The sequence below is a fragment of the Stenella coeruleoalba genome (assembly GCF_951394435.1).
Source record: "Stenella coeruleoalba genome assembly, chromosome: 9".
NCBI classification, from domain to species: domain Eukaryota; kingdom Metazoa; phylum Chordata; class Mammalia; order Artiodactyla; family Delphinidae; genus Stenella; species Stenella coeruleoalba.
The window spans coordinates 84707598-84726513 of NC_137155.1; the positions used below are offsets into that span (position 1 = coordinate 84707598).

Here is an 18916-nt window from a genome sequence, read left to right on the forward strand (position 1 = left end):
TAAAGTGGTGTCTCCGTTTCTTAAGAGTCCTTTGCATTGCTCTTTACACCGTATCCTCTGTTTGGAGTTCTACTCTTGTAAGGGAGCCCTTCCAAAATGTGCTTGAGTTGTAAGAGCAAAGATAGCAACAAAAGAAGTTCTAATTCCAGATAAGGAAACTGGTGGAAGATGAGCTGCACAGACCTATTTGCCGTGGGCATCTGCCTTCTCGGGAGAGGGGTCCCTCCACAGCCAATCCCTAACAGGGTCTCCCTGCTGTTTGGGGAAGCTGTAGGATTCAGCAACACCAGGGGCGGCCCAGAGAGAAGTGAAAGAGGGTAGAGTGGAGGGAAGGTGGGGCTCGCCTGATCAAGGTCACCGGGCCTTCCCCACCCTGGCCCAGCTCAGTCTCTGCTAGTACAAACAGAAATCTCTTTTTATTCATAGGGATTTCGTTTTGTTCCGATTTAGAGTAGTCACCTGCCTACTCAAGGAATTTAATTGGGACTCTGATGAGTACGTATTACTTTTACAACCGAAGCATCCTTTACATTTTATAAAAGCTGGATACTCCCCCTAATAATAAATAATTTTATTGGGATCAAAGATTTGTAGTTTAAAACTCTCTCTTGAATGAACTTTTACTGCAGAGATTCCTTTCCGGGTGGGAGGCGGGGTCATTCAGTTTTCCAGAGGCTCCGGAGGAGCGGAGCGTCAGCCTCTCCCAGGAGCTGCCTCTCCGGCGTCCCCTGTGGCTGTCCCTCAGCCTCCCAGTCTGTAAGATGACTCGTTTGCTATGCCTGTGGGGTCGGCGGCAGAGGCAGGAGGGGCAGGGGTAGCGCGGCGCGGCTCCAGCCAGCCAAGGGAAGCGCCAGGAATGTTGGCAGCCACGGAGGCTGCTCCCCCTGGCACGGCCACGCCTGGGGATGTCCTGACCCATTTCTTTAACAACAGGGGGAGCCCCCCTGTCCTCCGGTCTCCAGTTCCTCCTCATCCCCTTGGAAGTCACAGATAAAGAGTTTTGTGTTCCCCCCACCCCACCCCGGTATTTGGACTTTGCATCCACGCCTGGGCTCCCTCCTTACTCTCAAACCCTTAAAATACACAAACAAAAAATAAACAACTACAGACCCCAAATAAACAGCCAACCTACGGCTTAAAGACAAAGGGAAGGGCTGCGGGATGGGAGGGGGGCTTAGTGGTCTATCCTGAGAGCTGACAGGGAAAGTGAGGGGCTGAGAGAAGGTTCTTGAGGACGTGAACTAGAAGCAAGAGGAAGGGCCAGGAAGGAGGTGGGATCTGCCCGGGGCGGGTCTGCTGGGGGCACAGTGGGGACTCTGGTACCTGGACGCTTTTCATTCATGGGATCGCCTCTCAGACGCCCGCGCTGCGGTTCTCATTGGTGGGGCCAGTTCCTGGAAGGGCCGTGGTCCAGGGCCAAAGCTTCTCTCCCTCCACGGCTCTCTGTTTTTGATTAACAGTAATTAACCGTAGCCTTCACTGCGTTCGTTAAGTATTTGACTTCGCATCCTGTGAGGCCAAAGGAAGTGCCCCTTTGTCCTAAGAGTTGAGACGGATGGGATAAGGAGCTTTCCCTTTTAGGTGAGAGCGAGGGGTTGTTTAGGGCTCTGGAAACATCAGCAGGACTTGCCTTGTGGAATGGAGGCCATTTGGGAAATCACTGCTGTGGCTCCTCTGATGGGGGCCCACCGGCCCTGGCTGGGCCAGGGAGCCCCGAGAGCGCTCGCGGGCGAGGCAGCTTTGGAGGGCTGGATGGGGCTAGGGCGGTCCCAGGGGCTGGACTGAGGGCGGAGCTGTCCTCCGGGGGCTGAGCAGCTCCTGAACTTACTGGCTATGGAGTCTTGGGGCAGAGGCTACGCGTGCGTGCGGGAGGTAGGCAAGGGGGGAGGGGGCACTCGGGAGCTAGGCATGCAAAGGGGACAAGAGCACGAGGACCTGGGGTGAGGGGAGGGGGCGTGGTGCTGGGATAGTACATCGACACTGCTTCCGGCCTGGGAGGTGAGAGCTGGGCCTGCAGGGCCAAGGTCAGAGACCTCGCGCCCGCCGCCGCTTGGGCATGGTCCAGGACAGTCTGCCTCAAATGTCGGGATTTGTTTAAACTGATTTCTGTCTTTCTAGCATCTCTGGCCTCACTCACTGGCCCACGGGCTCACGAGGGAGGCTCTAGGGCTCTGGGTGTGCACATCACGGTTGGCCTATGGGACGCTCAGGTTATCCTGGGTCCCTGACTTCCAAACCACCCTGAAAGCAGGAGGCAAGAAAAACATGTTTTCCTGAGGAAGTAACCCACACAACAGCCGACTTCACTTAAAGGTACCATTTGCAGTTAACCAAGAAATGCCAGGGTTTCTCCTTCCAAGGAAGGACAGAGAATGGCAAAGCCCAGACCTGGGGGAGACTTGTGCTCCCGGGAGAGATGACCAGCCTGCAGTTAACTTTCCCAGCCTCTCTCTCCCATTCTTTTATATTCAGGACGTCGTAAAGTTCTCCCTCCCCCTCGCCACTCCCGGCGCCATCCCATCTCACTTCAACATTGAGACTCCTTACCTCACCTAGGTCAGGTATTTCGACTGTGTGATCTCCTGGTACCATTTTGGACCCTGGAGGTTTCAAGGGGTTGAAAGAGTGAAAGAGATGGGATGAAAGGGAGGTGAGGAGACATGGCCTTTTCTTCCCTGCTCTGTGCCCACAATTCAAGGAGTCAGATAAAGGTCCCACCTTAAACAGAACTGTGACCCTGAACATTAACTGTGACACGGGGCGGGGCCTTGAGGAGACTTCTCTTCCAGAGGACCCAGTCTGCCCAAGGCCCTTCTCTGGCACATACTGGCCAGCATGGGGTCTCTGGCCTGCCAGGAGGAGGTTGGGCATTCCAAGGGGAGGTGTGGAAAGAAGATCTGGGGGGAAGAGAGGCTTTTTGACAACGCTGCCTTGTCTTTACTTTGAAACGTATCACACGTGCGCCAAGAATCCAAATGAAAGAAATGGAAAACAAACAGTAAAAGGAAAAAGAGCTCTTATGGGGAAGATGGGTTGTGACGCTGCGAAATTCGATCCTATTTCTCCATCCCCCCAGCAGGTCACAGAGGCTTTGGGCAAACAAAGCGCCAGAAACAACCCCCCCCCAACCCCCCCCCACCAATTAAAACAGAGCCCGCCCCAAACCCCTCCCCCAGGAGAGACGCGGAGGGCGTGGAAACTTGTCCGCCCGCCTCCCCTCTTTCTTCCTGACGTTTCTCCCGAGGTGACTGAAGTTTCTCTTACAACAAAGACGTGGGGAAAAAAATTTGTACCGACAACGAAACAATAATAATAATCCGGTAAAAAAAGAAAAGCTTCAGCAGAACCATGATAACAGTCTTTTTCCTACTTGTTCATTTTTTTCTCTGTGCAAAACTTAAAAAATAACTCAAAACACACTCATACACACATACTTACACTCAGCTTCCATTCAGCACATCTGTGTTAAATATGTTTGTGTCTTCCTTCTCCCCAACCCCTTCACATGTGCAAAAATATTTTAGCGGCCCAGGTGCCTCCTCAGCCCTCCTCCGGCTTGCTTCCTTCCTGGCCTGCCAGGGCTTGTGGCTTCTGGGGAGGAAATCAAATGATCAAGGGTAGAAATTCCATGCTTCTTCACCTGCCACTTCATTTGCCAAAACCTTTGGTTATGCTTTTCCCCCCTGACATGCATATTTTCTCATTCTCCTCTTCCCGTCCGGTAGGTTACTTGTATTTTGCCCATCATTCGTCCTGCTCGACGCCACATCATGCCCTGCTCTGCGTCACCATGGCCCGGCCTCCAGTCCTGTCCAGGATCCCCTTGGCCACTGACCACCCTGATTTCCTACGGAGAGGTGACCTCACCCCTCTGCACTCAGCACAGAAGACAAGTGTTGAAATGTCCCGAAGTTGCAGAATGAATGGTGAGCAAGGGCAGAGAAGGGAAATGCTTCAAATCCCCCTGACAGGACAGGAAAGCTTTCTGAGCTCTCTGCCTACTCCTGGGGCAGACACACACACACACACACACACACACACGCACACGCACACGTGCATGTGCACATGAGATCGCACACACACACGTACTCATATCCAAAGGGGCTAGCATCCTTTAAGCACAGGGTGCTCCACAGATGTTGCTGGAAATGGTGTGGTTCCTTCCTCTTTCCACGTGGGGCCCCTGTGGAGTGGATGGCAGGGGAGGATGTCTGATGCGCGGGGAGTGAAGACGGGACTGTGGTACCTTGTCCCCAACCCCACCTGAGATGCTGCCGCTGCTTGCCTCCCAGAGTGGTGTACAACTCCACACCAGGGCTGCCGGGCGAGTCTATGGCGGAGACTGGACCACAGATGGAGATGGTGTCTAAGGTCCCTTCAAGGTTATAGGTTTCCACGATCCTCCGTCAGACAGTCTCTCACTATAGCCCCTGCTCACCTAGGACACATGTCTGAGCACACATTCGTCTGGCTGGCTAAAGTGATGTATCCGTGGATGGAAGGACAGATGGAGGAACAGACGCCAGAGCCAAGGTCAGTTGTACGTCCCTCCTCCCTTTTCCAGCCAGGTCCTTCCTCTTGATTCTTCGCTCCTTCCCAAACACGACAAACCCGGGACTGAGCTGGGCTGGCATTTTGGCTTGTCTCTGCGAGGCTGGGCTTGAGTGTGTTTCTTTCCATGATGACTGCCAAAGAGCTGAGGGAGGAGAGTGACTAAAGAGACAGCTGAGATGTTGATGAAATAATTCCCAAGGAGGTCTGAACAGTCCAGAGACAAGTCATCTGCATCTGCAACGGCACCAGGTCCTGCAGGGAGCCAGGGGCGAGGCTGTCTGCCCCAACTTTCTACAGAGTTCTCAGGAAGGATAGTGGGGATGGGAGCCACCGAGAGAGCTGGAGGTAGAATCTCCCAGGTGCACTCGGCATTTTACCTTGACCCCTGATGAGAGATGACCAAGGAGGATGGAGGTGTGTCCTCTAGACGGCACTCGGGGATCTGCAAGGGATCAGACCCATGATGATTCGTTAGCACGTGGAGGCAAATGGAAAACAGCCAGTTCTGCTTCCAGGGTGGATGCAGCTCTCTCTTCTCTCCCTCTACGTGTTACGTTTCTGCCGCTGTGAGCCAGATTGGGAGGTTGGGAGGATCTCCACAGTGGGCTGTAACTGCTCTTCTTTCTCCTGTCTGGTTTTCCACAGGCCGGGAGGAGACTGGGCAGGCAGGGCCCTATGGGCACTTGGAAAGGCTCCAAGAAGATTGGAAGGGAACAAAAACGCCTCTGGATGCCAACCCAACAAGTGGGAGACAGCCTGCGAGGCACCCCACGACACGTCACGCTCCCCACTCCAGCCACACGCAGGAGGCGCAGCCTTTCTTCTCACAGTTGCAGAGGGACCATGCCACTGACAGACCCCCTGGAGATGGAAACCTGGGCCAGGAGACGTCTTCCCCGTGAAGGTAATACAGAGCTCACTGCCTCGTCTGCAGGCCAACGTTCGGCTCAATGCGGGGCTATCAAAACGTGGAAGGTGAAGTAGCAGTACAGAAACATCCTCCATCCTCATCCATATTCGGGCCCTGCCGCTGATGCATGGGGTCAGCGGGGAAGGAGGGCCCCCTCTGACGTCTTCTGGTCACCAGGTCCCTCACGGGGCGGGGGGCATCCTGGACTAACTGAGGGTCAGTGGCTTGGCTCAATCATGTTGGTAGAGCAACTGCAAGAGGGGATCCAGGAAGGAGAGGGAGACAGAAACAGGCAGAGAGAGAGGGAGATAGCGCTGCTCGGGGGATGCTGCTGGCGCCAGTCGGAACTTGCACTTGGTAAAGATGATAATCTAGACTGAGGCACGGCTTGGTGTGTCCCTCCCTCCAGGGGGTGCCTGGAAGGACGGTTCTCAGCTGTCTAAGCTCATGAGGGTTATGACTTGTTCTAGTTTGTAGGCCAGTTTCTGCTTCCCACACTGGTCATCGTGGTCCAGAGGTCCAAGGATCTGTTGAAAAGCCAAGAACGGGGCGGTCACTAGTTTGCGTGTGTGTGTCTGTGTTCTTAGGGTACAGCAGACAGGGGGCGTGGTCAGAGGGTCTGGGAGGATGTGTGCAGGTGAAGCGGCCCACACGAGGTGGCCGGGGAGCCACACAGCCTGGGTGACGGGGTGGGGAGGTGCGGGGCAGCCCTCGGGCATAGGGGACAAACGTGTGGGCACCCAGGTGTCAGTGAGCGCAGGATGCCAGCGCACGCACCAGCATGTCTGAACACGTGTACATTTCACTGCCCACGGAAGACAGCTGTGCCAGGCTGCTGCAGTTACCTAGAGGTTAGACAGCAAACAGGTCCATGCCCAGTGGGAAGTATGGTGCTGTCTCGGGGTGACTACGATGTCACGATATCAAGACATTCCACCACCACCACCCCCGCACCGTGAAAAAGGAATGTCTTCCTCGTCCACAACCCAAGGCCTGAACTTCCACATTTAGCAAGTTATTTGGCTCCCCTTTGCCTGTTAAGAAACCAGTATCCCTCGGAGGGTTATGTCTTAAGCTTTACTGGTCATTGACACCCAACGGACAGTGTCTACACAGCCTTTGCTGAGATTACATGGGTGGCAGAGGACGGTGACAGAGCAATTGTGGACACATGAAGGAATATGTATTCGAAGCTGGGTCAGACTCGGGAGCTGTAGGATTCAACAAGGGCTCTACCAGTTTCTGGCCGGGTGATGTGGGGCAAAACATGTAACCTCTGAGCCCTCATTTCCTCATGCGTACAATGAGATGGGACGTGTGACTCCCTCTCGGGCTGCTCCGGGAGAGGGGATGAAGTCACGTGACACGGGAGCGCCCATCACACAATGCTGGCTCCAGCAGGGGCACGTGACAGCAAGGCTGCTCTCTACGGGTCCTGGGGTCTGAGGGAGCAGGGAGGGGAGAGGAGGCTGAAGGCTTGAAGGGAGGGTCCCAGAGCTTTGGACGTCCTGGCCCAGTTAATAAATTTTTAATTGGGGAGACCAAGCAAGTTGCCAACTTCTTAGCTGGCCGAGGACCACCAGTGACTGGCCCCAACATTTCATAAAGATGGGATGTTTTAATACTAACCATAGACGAGTGAACTTGCAGACTAAGGGACAGGCCTTTCCAAGATGAGACAGTGGCACTCATATATTGGCCTACTGTACATCATCCTCACTTGTCACGTGGCCACAGACAGGTGGAAACTGCCCTGGATTAGCACTGGCCCGTAGGCTGGCTTTGGGGTCCCTCCCCTAGAGGACCCACCACTGACTTTCCCTGCACTTGAGGTTCACAGCATTATACTGCTCATGGCCTGTGGACACCAGGCCCTGGGCCCTGCTGGGGCTCCTTCCTTAATCCAGAGTTCCTAGACCCTCCCTCAGGAGTGAGGCTGGGAGGAAGCAGAGAACCCGGGGCCCTGGCTTCGGCTCCTGTTACTACCTTCCACTCACAAGGCAGCTATGCTGCTGCTCAGACATGGGGAGCCTGGATTCTGAACCTACCTGGTCTATACCGGTATGACCAAGAAAACCATAGGCACCTCTGTGCTGGCCAGAAAGAAGGCAGTGTCTGCAGGGGCAATGACCCCAGATGAAGTTTCCTAACTAGGGAATGCAGCAACTAAAAATAGACTCCATTCTGCTCTGGTCTGTATCTGTTCTGTTCTGATTCTCTCCTACCCTATCATCTTGTTTTCTATTCTATTTTTTTCTTTTCTTTTCCTTACGACCTGCCCATGGAAGTGGGGAACTACTTGCTTAAAGATAATTAGATCAGAGAGAGAAAGGGAAAAAATCAAGGAGAGGGAACAGCAGGGAATAAAATATAAAGAGAAAAAAACAAAAGAGATACTTGATCTATATATATGAAAAGAACAGGGATTAATGTAGAATTGATAGACTGGTATGTTTCTAGCATCCCTGTCTTTAGAGCACAGCCCTCAAGTCCTGGGTGGTAGAGTTTCCCCAGCAGACGTGGGGGAGGGGTGTGTCTGACAGAGGCTGCTCCGGGCAGGGATTTCTGGGTCTCTGCCCCAGTCCTTCCCAGCGGGCCCCGAGCAGGGCAGGGCTCACCTCCTCGCTGTACTTGCCCACGTAGGAGAAGATCTCGGAGAGCGCGCTCATGGTGTTGAACTCGTTCATGTGCATCCGGGACTGCTCAGCCAGGTATGCGTTCATGTCCTGGTCACTGATGGCCGGCATCTTCCCGATGTCCGAGTAATACCTGCCGAGGCATGACAGTGAGGAACCGTGCGTGCGGGGCAGAGGAGAGATGGAAACTCCCAGTGCCGGGTCTGGGGCCAGCGGGTTCGGAGGGTGACCCAGACACTATCAGAGGGTGGACAGGGTGGGGACAGGAGGAAGGAGCGACTATCGCCTGCACCGGCTTTGTTCCCGGCTCCCGGAAGAGTGGTCCAGTCTGCCTTGTGTGTCCTTCTAACTCCCCCTCCCACAGACGCAAGACATCCCCTCCATGGGGCCTGAAGGCTCTTCTAGGCAGTTGCCCTGCCCTGATGCCCCCCCCCCTGAGGTCAGCCAGGAGAAGGGTGGGGCTGGGGCCGCTTGCGGGGAGAGGCTGGCAGAAGGCAATCAGTCACTGTCACTTGCAGCTGTGCACTCCTGTCAACTGGTTAATTAGATGCCAACATTTACATTTTTAATTTCTGAAGTTTGACATTTTATGCAGCAACCCCCAACTCTCCCACCAGAGGGGAGTTGTGTCATTTCCTAATGAGGAACTGAAGGGCCCTGGTGCCCCCCGAGACAGGTGCTTTCGGCTGTGGGCTACGGGAAAGAGACCAGGCACCTGCAAAGGCGGGGGAGCATCAGGGCCGTGGGGCAGCACACCCGGGAGTCCTTGTGGTGTCCCAGCTCAGCCCACGGTGAATGCCCGAGCCTGGGAGCTTAGAACAGAGGAGGGTGGCGGGGACAGTCACCAGGGCGGGGACTAGCGTGAGGCAAGTGAGGCAGCTGGGGAACAAAGTTTTCGGAGAGTCACTCTCACCTGGGAAGGTGCAGGTGACAATGACAGGCCTTGGGTTCCCAGAACTCAAGGCTTGATCAGGTGAGTGGAGGGAGTATTCTCAGAGGCTCTGGTTCGTTCTCACCCTGGACCTCAGCCCTGCATCTCTCCCTCTGCATCCCTTACCATGCTGACCATGAACCTCTCAGTCCTGTGCCCACCTTCACCTCTGCCCCTAGGTGCCCAGGAGCTGGCTGGCAGACGATCAGAGGTGGCACTCGTGCGCTACTCCAGCGTCATGCTCAAGGGCCTGCGTGAACGACAGGTCAGTTTGCGCCAGGGCATCCCCAGGCCGGCAAGGATTGGCAAGGGGTGGGCTGGCCGCCCTACTGGAGCCGCAGCCCTGCACGGAGGCCGGCCTGCCTCCGGCTCATTTGGACTTCCTTTCTTCACAATGTTATTTCAGTGTGGGGTCCTCTCTTCCCTCGCCCTCCCTCGTCTCCAGAGCCCTTGGGCCCCTCAGCTCCTTGTCCTGTTTCATTTTGGTTCCTCTGTTCCATCCCAGAAGAGCCCACTCTCTTCCAGGCCTGAATCCCACCCCAAAACATCTTTAGGGTCCCCAGGGTTCCAGGTAATGACATCCCAGGTGCTAAAGTTCCAGGGAGAGACTCGATGCATTGCCTCTATTTCTGGAAGGCAAAAAATGCAATGTTCCCTTTGATAGCAGAGAACCAGGGCATCAGTGGTGGCCCCAACCTCGCCACTCCTAAGGAGATTTGTGCCATCGTCCCCTCGCGACTCCATGCCTAGTGAGCAAATACATTTGTCCGGCAAAGGGTCACGTCCACAGGTCGTATGGGAGGAGGAAATAGGAACAAACGAGCCTCTCACTTCTGTGTCACGGCCAGCGGCCAGACGTAGCTCTGGCAACATGGCTGGGCCCAGAGTTTCCTCCAGACAGTTTCACTCTGTCACCACCGACAGCCAGACCTACTGACCGCGAGGAAAACCCCAGGATCCCGATGGGACGTGATCATCATCAGAAGCAAAGACTCCTGCCCTTCCCGTTACCTGCTCCTGAAACCTTACAGGTAGGTGGCTGGCTCTGTCAGGCTTTCTGCAAATAGCATGAGGCCTCCTACTGCGACCTTAATGGTTGTGAGGGGCCTCCGAGCCCAGGTTAGGGACCACTGTCTTCACGGGAAACAGCAGTCGCCCGGCACTCTGTCCCTTCGCAATGGCCTGCCTTTACCGCACTAAAAGCCCAGTCCTTTGCTCCAAAGAGGATATACAGAAAATGAGTCTGTGTGAGAAAGAGAGGGAGAGGGTGTGAGGTGGGGTTGAGAGGGGAGTGTGGGAGGGCAGGGGTCTAACTCCTCACCTGCAGTCATGGGGGCAGCCGGCCTGGACGTGCTCTGCGTGATTCCCGCTCATAGTGAGGTCAGGTCTGCTCGGGGCAACCCGCCCCTCCTCTGCTGCCTGTGTGCAGAGGGCGCTGGATGGGACCAGTGCACGTCGGTGCCACACACAAGCCTACGAGTGGATCGACCGCACGTCCTCACCTTCAGCAAGTTCTAAATGGCTGAGCTGAGTGGCTCTGGGCAGTCTGATGTCCTAGAGGAGTGTGGGGCTTGAGGTCCGCTGACATTCGGCCCATCCTCACCCCAAGCCCTGCCTGGAGCTAAGTGGGCCCATCCCCCCTGCAGGTCTCTGCTGCCCTTGCCTCGACCTCTCCCTGCTCCTCTCCAGGGCTCTGCCCAGCCCCACTCCCTGGCCAGCACCCCTTGAGCCTGACAGTGGCCCTGCTGCTCTGGCATCGCTGCACTGTGTGCACAGCTGCTTCCTCTCGAGCGCCTGCTGTGCTGGGGCTCTGCGCTGGGCTCTGCCGCTGAGCAGCCTTATTGACTGTGAAGAATGCAATTATGTCCCATTAATGAACTTCACACGAGGGCTCTTATCAGCTAGCTGTGCCGTGAGGAAGGGAAAGGTCAGCCTGGGCTCCTGTGCTTGAACTTGCTCCCTTGGGATGTCCTCCTGCAGGCGAGCCCTTCTCCAGAAGGGAACCAGGTGGGATGCCAGCCCCACTGTGGTCCTGATGCTGGTCCTCAGGAGCTGCAGGGCCCCAGAGAGCCGGATTCTCTGCTGTTGCCCAGTCTGCAGTGTTTTACATTCATGTGCTTCTGTGAGATGCACCCAGTGTGTGATGGTGGGCACCCCATCTCTGCCTTTAGGATGGCCCCAGTGATTGAGAAGGTGGTCTCCAATGCCCTGGACTTAGAGAAGAACCAAGTATCCTCATCCCTTCAAACACCTCAAGGATGAAGGTGCAGACGTGAAGGACATTTAGAGCCCAAGGCTCTGATGTACAGATACTTACTTTTCAAGCTCCTGCATAAAAGTCTTTCCCTCTGTGTTCATTCACTGACCTCCCCAGGCCCAGGAGAATCAGGACGTTGCTCCCTGAGCCCCCACAGCTGACAGGGCTTGCTGAGGGTCTGTGTGTCCTCCTTGACCATGATGAGGGCCACAGGGAAGGATCAAGTCTAATCCATCCCGAGCGACCAGTGCGCCCACGATGGACACCATAAATGACCCATGGATGAGTAAGTTAATGAGATGTCCATACTTCACCTCCAGTATTGCTCCCAGGGTGAACTGTCACAAGTTTTATATTTGGAATGGATGGCTTCTTTAGGAGGCATTTTTAAATATTTAAGATTCCTAGCCTGTTTCGTGTGTGACACAGGTGAGAGATGGCATCCCAGCGAGTGGCATGCCCCGGTCCATTCCCAGGGGCCCGACTGTGGCTCCGTTCCGTTCACTGCTATGTGGAAGACCTGTGCCTGCAGGTGAGGGAGGCTGCCGTTGCCACGGGGTTGATTCCAATTTAAAATGAGAGGCAAGCACTCTAACATGAAACCGTTACTGCTGTTGACAGTGAAGTAGAAATTTCTGCTGATCATGACACACCAGTCTGGTGACAACACTGTTGAGTTCTGCTGTCTAAGATGAGGGTAGCAGTTGGTTGCTACCGCGGAACCAAGAGATTCTTCTCCCTTTTACTAGATGTGGCCGTCAGCAAAACCCCTAATACTTGGAATGGAGGCAGCAAAGACTGGGAGTCTGCAGTGAGGCCACCAACCGCAAGCATTGCAAGGTATTTGGAGGCGGGAATGGGATGGAGGATGGATGAGAGGACAAGCAGAAGGATGGGAGGGATGTGGGATGGGAGGATGAGTGGGAGAATGGGAGGGGATGGTGGGGGGATGGGTGGATGAAGAACTTCTAGGAGGTAAAGCCTGCTTAGGTATGACAGAGTGACTTGGGCTGCTCAACCAACAGAGTTAGTGAGGACTCCTGAAGCCGTATGCTTCCCACCCCCCTATAGAGAGGGCCACCAGAATAAACCCTGTTTCTCAGCGGTGAGGACAGCAGGCCCTCCCCCAGATGTGCGCAGGGCATGCTCTACAGCACTGAGGCGGTGAGCCTGGGCCCTGTGTGCGCTGTCTGCACGCTCACAGCAACTGAACATCGAAATCAGAAGTGGGCAAGCCCTGGCCACAAGAAAAGGGCCTTCTACCATCGTTCTTCTGAACTGGAGGCTGCCCGTGCCCTCGGCAGGCCAAGGTGGGCGAGCAGGCTGGCTGTGGGTCCTGAGCAAGCTCTGTGCTGCCGGACTTCATTTCCCAGCAGCAGACAAGCTCAGAGGCCAGCCTCCCCGGGAAAGGAGACTGGAACTGATCCACTCACCACCGAGGGAAGAAGCACTCTAGGCTTGATCTCCAGACCTAGCTGTGCTATTTCCCAACCCCTCTGTCTTTGTACCCTCATCCCAGAAGGGGAGGAGAAATGATTTGGGACCCCAAGCAAGTGAGAGATGACTTTCCTGAGAGTGCCTTTGGTTGTTAAGAAACGGGCGGGATAAGAAATGGAGACCATCAAGGCACTCCTAAAAATAACCAGATGGACTGGGGTTACTTGTGAGCTATAGCAGCTGTGTGGCACGAATCTCATTTAGCGCCACGTGAAAGGGAGACCATTAGCCCGGCATGTGCGTTATTCTCTCCTCTGACTAACCGGGCCATTCTGGGGAAGTATCCTCTACACAGTTGTTTCATAAATGCTCCCAGCCCTTCACATCCCGGCTTTCTCCCTCCCTGCCCGAGGTCCCATTGCAGTGACACTGCACTGGGACAGGGATAACCAGAGCCCAGCTGCTGCCTCTTTCTTCTCTCTCTCTGCTGAAGAGCCAGCTGACCACACAGGAGAGCTTGCTCCTCCTGGCGGCTCTGCTGTCAGAAGAATGAGCCACTGTCGACGCAGGGGGAGGTAAGAGCCTCTTTGGTAACTCAGACATAATCAGATACGAGGACAAAAGAGTGAGCTGTCTCTCTGACAGCCGAGGCTGGAAGCCCACCACATGTACCAGCAGGAAGGGGTGGGGGAGCTATCAAAGAACAGAGGGAGGGGGAAAACAAAATGCAATTCTTCCAGCAGAACCATGTTACTGGGGTGGCCAGGATCCCACCCCACTCGCGGTTATTCCCTCTGTAAAAAGGGAAGTCAATTTTCAACTACAAAGATGGAGACTGTCTCTCTTCCATGGGTGAAACAATATTGTTCATTTTGTCTCAGTCAAGAACAATTTCTGGTCTCTGACTCTTCAAAAAAGCACCAAATCTGAGTTTCCAGCCAGGTTTCCTATCTTTAAGCTACTTAGAAGAGAGAGGGACTCTAAACTCAAGACCGCCACGTAGAGGTGTGCAGGTCGTGCACTGCACAAAGGTGCTTGGTTGAGAGGGTGAGCTAGGACTGACGGCTAGCCTGTCACTCAACAAACCAGGCATCCTGGCATGGGGCCACATCGTCTGGTAGGAAGGGGCACCTGCCTTAATTCACACAGACACCATATGGGTTGGCAAAAGCCCTGTCTAAGAGTATCATAAATTGTAGAAAAGAGATTTGGGAGTCAGCTGAATTTGGGGATCTGCCTTTCTCTTGGCCACTTAAGTCATCTTGGACTGATTACTCAACCATTCTGTACGTATAGTTCTTCACCTTCATGGGCACAAAATGAGGTTCTGAAGCCTGTCCTCTTATATTCCGGAGCTACTGTGATGAATGAATAGACTTTCAGCTGGGTGTGTAGCTCAGGCGCTTGGCATGTGGAGCTGATACAGCCCAGACAAGCCATGAATGTTCTTTACCGTGAGTGAGCTTTGTACCAAGAGGAACCCAGCTGCACAGCGTACAGGTGGCCCTCCCGTCACAGGTGCACGGCTGAGACTGGATTAGGGTAGGGCCACTGTGGCTGGGAAGGCACCGTAAGGGCCCGGGCATCAAGAGTTCATGGTGCTGAGAGTCAGGGGACTGGGACTGTGCGAAGCTGTTCAGTGTGACAAGGACGTCCCCACAGGCCCCTGGAAGAACTGCCAGATGGACAGGGGCAGATGGGGACAGGCCTCCAGCCCGCCTGTGGCAGGATGCTATTCGGTCCCTTGGAGTCTTTCTTTTTTTCTTTTTTCGTTTTTTAGTGGGCATCAGAGCAGGGAACTCCATTTCCTTCCTGGGCCTAGAAAGAGCTGGGCCCTCCATGCAGGGGAGCAGAGCGCAGTGGCAACGTCTAGCCATGTCCCATTCTTGTTTCAGCTGACAGTACTGGGTCCGTGGGCTGTGGGTGTCACCACTGCAGGCTGGGGCTTCGTGCGGGACCAGTCTGCAAGCCCTGCCCATTGCGGAGGGGAAGGAAGGGGTCCCACCTCCACCAAGGAAGTTGCCTGCTGCGGCCCGGGGCCGACCTGGGCTCCCCGGCCCATTACTCACCTCTCCACCCAGTTCTTGTAGCTGGGGATGTCCTTGGCGTAGAGCAGCTTGTTGGAGGGGGAGTCCTTGCCCAGCCGGTGCTCTGACGTGGAACAGGAGTCCATGAAGGTCTGGGCCACCACCGACAGGCAGGCGTCAGTGATGCTGCTCTTGTGGATGTCAAACACAAACTGGGGGTTCTTGATCATGTTGACCCAAAACCTCAGCGGCAGGCTGTGTGGGGGGAAGAGGCAGATGGTCAAGGGAGCTGGGGGGCAGGGGGCACTGTACATTGACCTAGAGAGTTCCCTGGAGAAAGAAAAAAGGCTGGGAGGCAAGGGTTCTGAGGGGCCTTCTCTATGTCATCAGTTCACTTTCCGGGGATGTGGAGATCAGCAAGGTTGAACAATCTGTTCAGAGATACGGCGTTGATGGGCACTGGAGGGCTCGACGCCCAGCCTGGACCACAGGACTCACCATCTGCCCTGAGAACACAAGGCTTTGGGGTCCGAGGCAGCCATGACAGGTACTAGAAAATGGAATTTCTGACTCTCTATTCCACTGTCTGCCCCCTATGCCACAGATGCAAGGCATGTCTGGTTGGCAAACCTTAAATAGCCTGGTACCTGGGCTTTGTATCTTATTCTCTGCCCTCTACTGTATGACTGGAAGAAGCCACGCCCTTCCTGCCTGGTCGTATGGGCTTATTCTTACATGGTGAGAGCCCTGGCACTGAACAGTTCCAAGTGGAGCTAACTGATTCCCATCCCTAAGCGGGCAGGCTGAACAGACCCCACTCCCGGCCTCTCACCTGCCCCGTTGTGTTCCCTCCTTCCCCTCACTTTCTTCCAGTTAGCACCTGCTGTATACCAGGAGCTATGCTAGCAACTGGGGGGTCCAGTGTGAATAAGACCCATCCCCTGTCCTGCAGAAGTCTGCATACCGCTGGGCTCGTGGTGATGTCAGACGTGCAATCACGAACTTTGGGTGTTGGACCTGAAGGATGGGTGGGGTCCAGTGTGGGAGCCAGGGAGGTGTGAGCAAGTCTACCCGGAGGGGCGTTATCTGGAAAGCCTTCCCAGAGAGGACGACACTTAATGGTCTCAGTATTAGAGATGCAGATGAAAAGCTGAAGGAAGAGGAGAGGAAGGTACTGCCGAAAGGGAGTGGGCCAAAGACAAAGAGGAGATGGAACCTGCAGCGCCGTCTGCTACCGGAGCCACCTGTCTGTCGCTAGAAAGGGTCCCGAGGCATGGGGCAAAACCTGCCCACCTGCCCCTTTTGACTGTACTCTGCTGGCTCTCAGATTCCGTGGCTTCCGTCCAGCCTGCGGAGACGCAGGTCAGGAAATGGGGTGGCACCCAGCCAGGGACCACGCGTCTCCCTCCCTCTGCCTCCACACCGTCACCTCCTGCTATGTGCCCTGATGCTCTGCTGTTGCTTGGCTGCCGTCCTCAAGGTTGGTAATAATAGTTACAATGTTTGCGTGTGTTTGGCTTGCCTCTTACAACTTAAATTCTTTTGAATTACATGATTTCAATCCAGCAAGAACAAGGTTTCTATATTTGTTGTATCTCCCAGCAGCCAGCACGTACATACAACAAAGGCTAAACTACAGCAGGGCCTCATACTCAAGACTGCCAGTCAGTCAACAAGTATTTATTACGCTCCCACAAAGCGTGCCGTGCGGGCAGCAGCGAGGTCTAACAATGGTAAGATGCACTTGTTTCATCCTGGGAAATGCAGAAGAGGAAATAAAGGGACGGTACAGAAAGTTCTGACACTCAAGGGAAAGTCAGGGTCACTGCAACTGCCCAGGAGAGACCATGAGAGCTGGGCTCAGAGCCCCGGATGAAGGACTCCCGGCTGCCCAGCTGATGAAATCTCCGGTCTACAGCTGCCCGTTTCCGGAAGTCCCACCTGGAAAGGGACTCTGGGAGCCCATATTTGCTGCATGGTTGTTTCTCCCCAACATTCCCCTTCCTTCAGCCAGTTGTGCTGACAGGCAAATCAAACAGGGAAACCACAGCAGCTCCTGCCTAATGAAATTTTTGCATATTATTAACGTTAGCGGTGGCACTAATCTCTGGCTGATTGCAGCCACTCAGGCTAAATGAGTAGGAGGTTTATTTAAAAGAGAAAAGGCAGGGGAATGTGGAGGAAGGTAGTAGGGGAGAGGGTGAGCTAACAACTTTGGCTAGGAATAAAGAAACAATCTCTTTTCAATCAGGGACAATTAACTCTTAAGTCAATATGCAGACTTCATAATTCCTGGACTAACTTCGTCTTGCCCAGGCGGCCACGATCAGGGTCACGGGAGTGTGTCCTCTGGTGAGAGCTGGTACTGCTGTCTACTGCCTGCGCTTTCCTTCCCTGACACTGGAGCTTGTTACGGTAACACCTGGCACTTGGAAGAGCGGGCAGGAAAGAAGGTTCTGCCCTCCCTCCAAGAACTTTATGGCATCTCATCGTTGGAGGTGCCCTTACCTTGCCCCAGCGGGAGGTATGAGCTGAAAACAAATGGTTTAGATACCATTTCAGGGGGATGTACTTGTAAAGGGCTACAAGATCAAGGGGGGATGTTTTGGAAATACCAGCTCTCCCAGCACCTGGATAAGGTCTGGGCAGGGCACTCCTTGAATTCTGAAGGCTGCAGACATTCAACTGGGGTGGTAAGTAGGAAGACCTGGTGGCAGAGAGAAGCAGACTGGGTAGATCAGGGGCATGCCCTTGGAACAGCTCTGCAGAGTCATGCTAAAAAGATGGGCAGAACGCAATGCAATCTTACCTAGAGGCAGGCACTGGGAGGGACAAGACCTGCAGGCCTTTCAGAGGAGAGAACAGCCTTCACCCAGTGTACTGTGCTAGATGGGGAATCCAGAGTCTGAGAGTCTTATTTCAGAGAGAGTTGCAAGAGCCTCTCTCACCCAGAACTACTGTGGGAGCAAACCCTACTCTGCAGCTCTGTGGCCCAAAGCTCTGTACCTGCCTGATTTCCCAATTTTAGTAGCGATGCGCTATGCTTCAGGTGACAGAGAGGAGAAGCCAGAGCATCCTACGTTAAATAACGTTTCAGTGCCACAGGCTGACTCCTGCCTAAATCTCGGTTTTGGTCTGGGGCTTGGGGCTGGTTGTCAGGGCACCTGGCTGAGCCCTGGTACCATGTCAGTCCTAGCAGCTGGTGGGTGCCGGGCAGCAGGCTCGTGCTGCTTTGCAAGAATGTTCTAGGGAAGAGCACCCCAGGACAGGGACCGTGTAAAACTACTGGGAGGGGATTCTGGAACTGAAGGGGTCAAATATAAGGCAGCTTTATCCCAGGTAGAACTCTCAAGAAGAGACCGTCTTGGCCCTGCATCTTCATCAATATTTATCGAGTCCCAGCTTTCTGCAAGGTTCCATCACAAGAACTGAATACTGATGTCTGACCTTGCAGTCTCAGACTAAAACACAGCTGACACACAAATGAAGGGAAAGGATGATATATATGTTAAAGGAGAGAGGGGACCATGGTGAGACACCTAGAGGGTCATTTAGGACTTAGAGGATCTCCTCGTCTCAAAGACACAGTAGTTATGGGATGGTCCCTTCCCCAAAGGGAGTTTGGGAAGGGGGTTTGTGGAAAGGGAAGACCACTTCTTGAATAGAATGGAAACTCTCCTCGTTCACCTAGGTCACTCCTAGACGTGCTTCAAACTCCACTTAAGAGTCGCTGTGAGATGCTGCCCCTCTACAATCCAGCTAGCTGCACAGATGCATCCCCTACTGTCGCATGTGCCTCTCTGTCCGAACAGCTGCCCTCCTGTCTCTTACCCGTGACTGTCAGCCCACGGAGGGCAGAAGCCTCAGGGTCTAACATAGTGTCAGGCACAGGGGAGGGACCTGGATGTGAGAGCCACCTGGCTGCCACATCTGGCATGTTCATTTTTGCTCATTTAGTTGGTTAAATGTTTACTGACTGATAGGAACGAAGGATGATTTGACTAGAGGGAAGGGAGAGGAAGTGAGCACACGAATAATCAGGGAGGAGATGAAGGCCCCAGGAGAGCGCCTGCTTAGAGTCCCTGCTGGGAAGGTGGACCCCAGCCCCTCTCCCCCTCTGCAAGGCCTGAGGCCCGCCTGAGCTCATGGACTCCAGGCTGGCCT

The 18916-nt window shown here is 54.4% G+C and overlaps 1 protein-coding gene and 2 long non-coding RNA genes across 3 annotated transcripts in view; 2 read left to right on the forward strand and 1 right to left on the reverse strand.

The window, feature by feature from the left end:
• Positions 1-5364: 5364 nt before the first annotated feature.
• On the forward strand, positions 5365-9646 carry LOC307191233. The gene is made up of 3 exons (XR_013829657.1): positions 5365-5458; positions 8108-8175; positions 9211-9646. It is a non-coding gene; the product is annotated as an uncharacterized lncRNA (long non-coding RNA).
• The window catches only part of PLXNA4 (plexin A4), a 393937-nt gene continuing 380455 nt past the window's right edge, over positions 5435-18916 (reverse strand). Inside the window, exons 30-32 of the mRNA XM_079931118.1 lie at positions 14795-15007; positions 8083-8233; positions 5435-5991 (exon numbers count right to left, since the gene is read on the reverse strand). Of these exons, the coding sequence (XP_079787244.1) occupies positions 5896-5991; positions 8083-8233; positions 14795-15007 (460 nt within the window). The 3' untranslated portion in view covers positions 5435-5895. The remainder of the gene's footprint in view (positions 5992-8082; positions 8234-14794; positions 15008-18916) is intronic.
• Positions 14976-17229, forward strand: LOC307191234. The gene is made up of 3 exons (XR_013829658.1): positions 14976-15299; positions 16080-16232; positions 16358-17229. It is a non-coding gene; the product is annotated as an uncharacterized lncRNA (long non-coding RNA).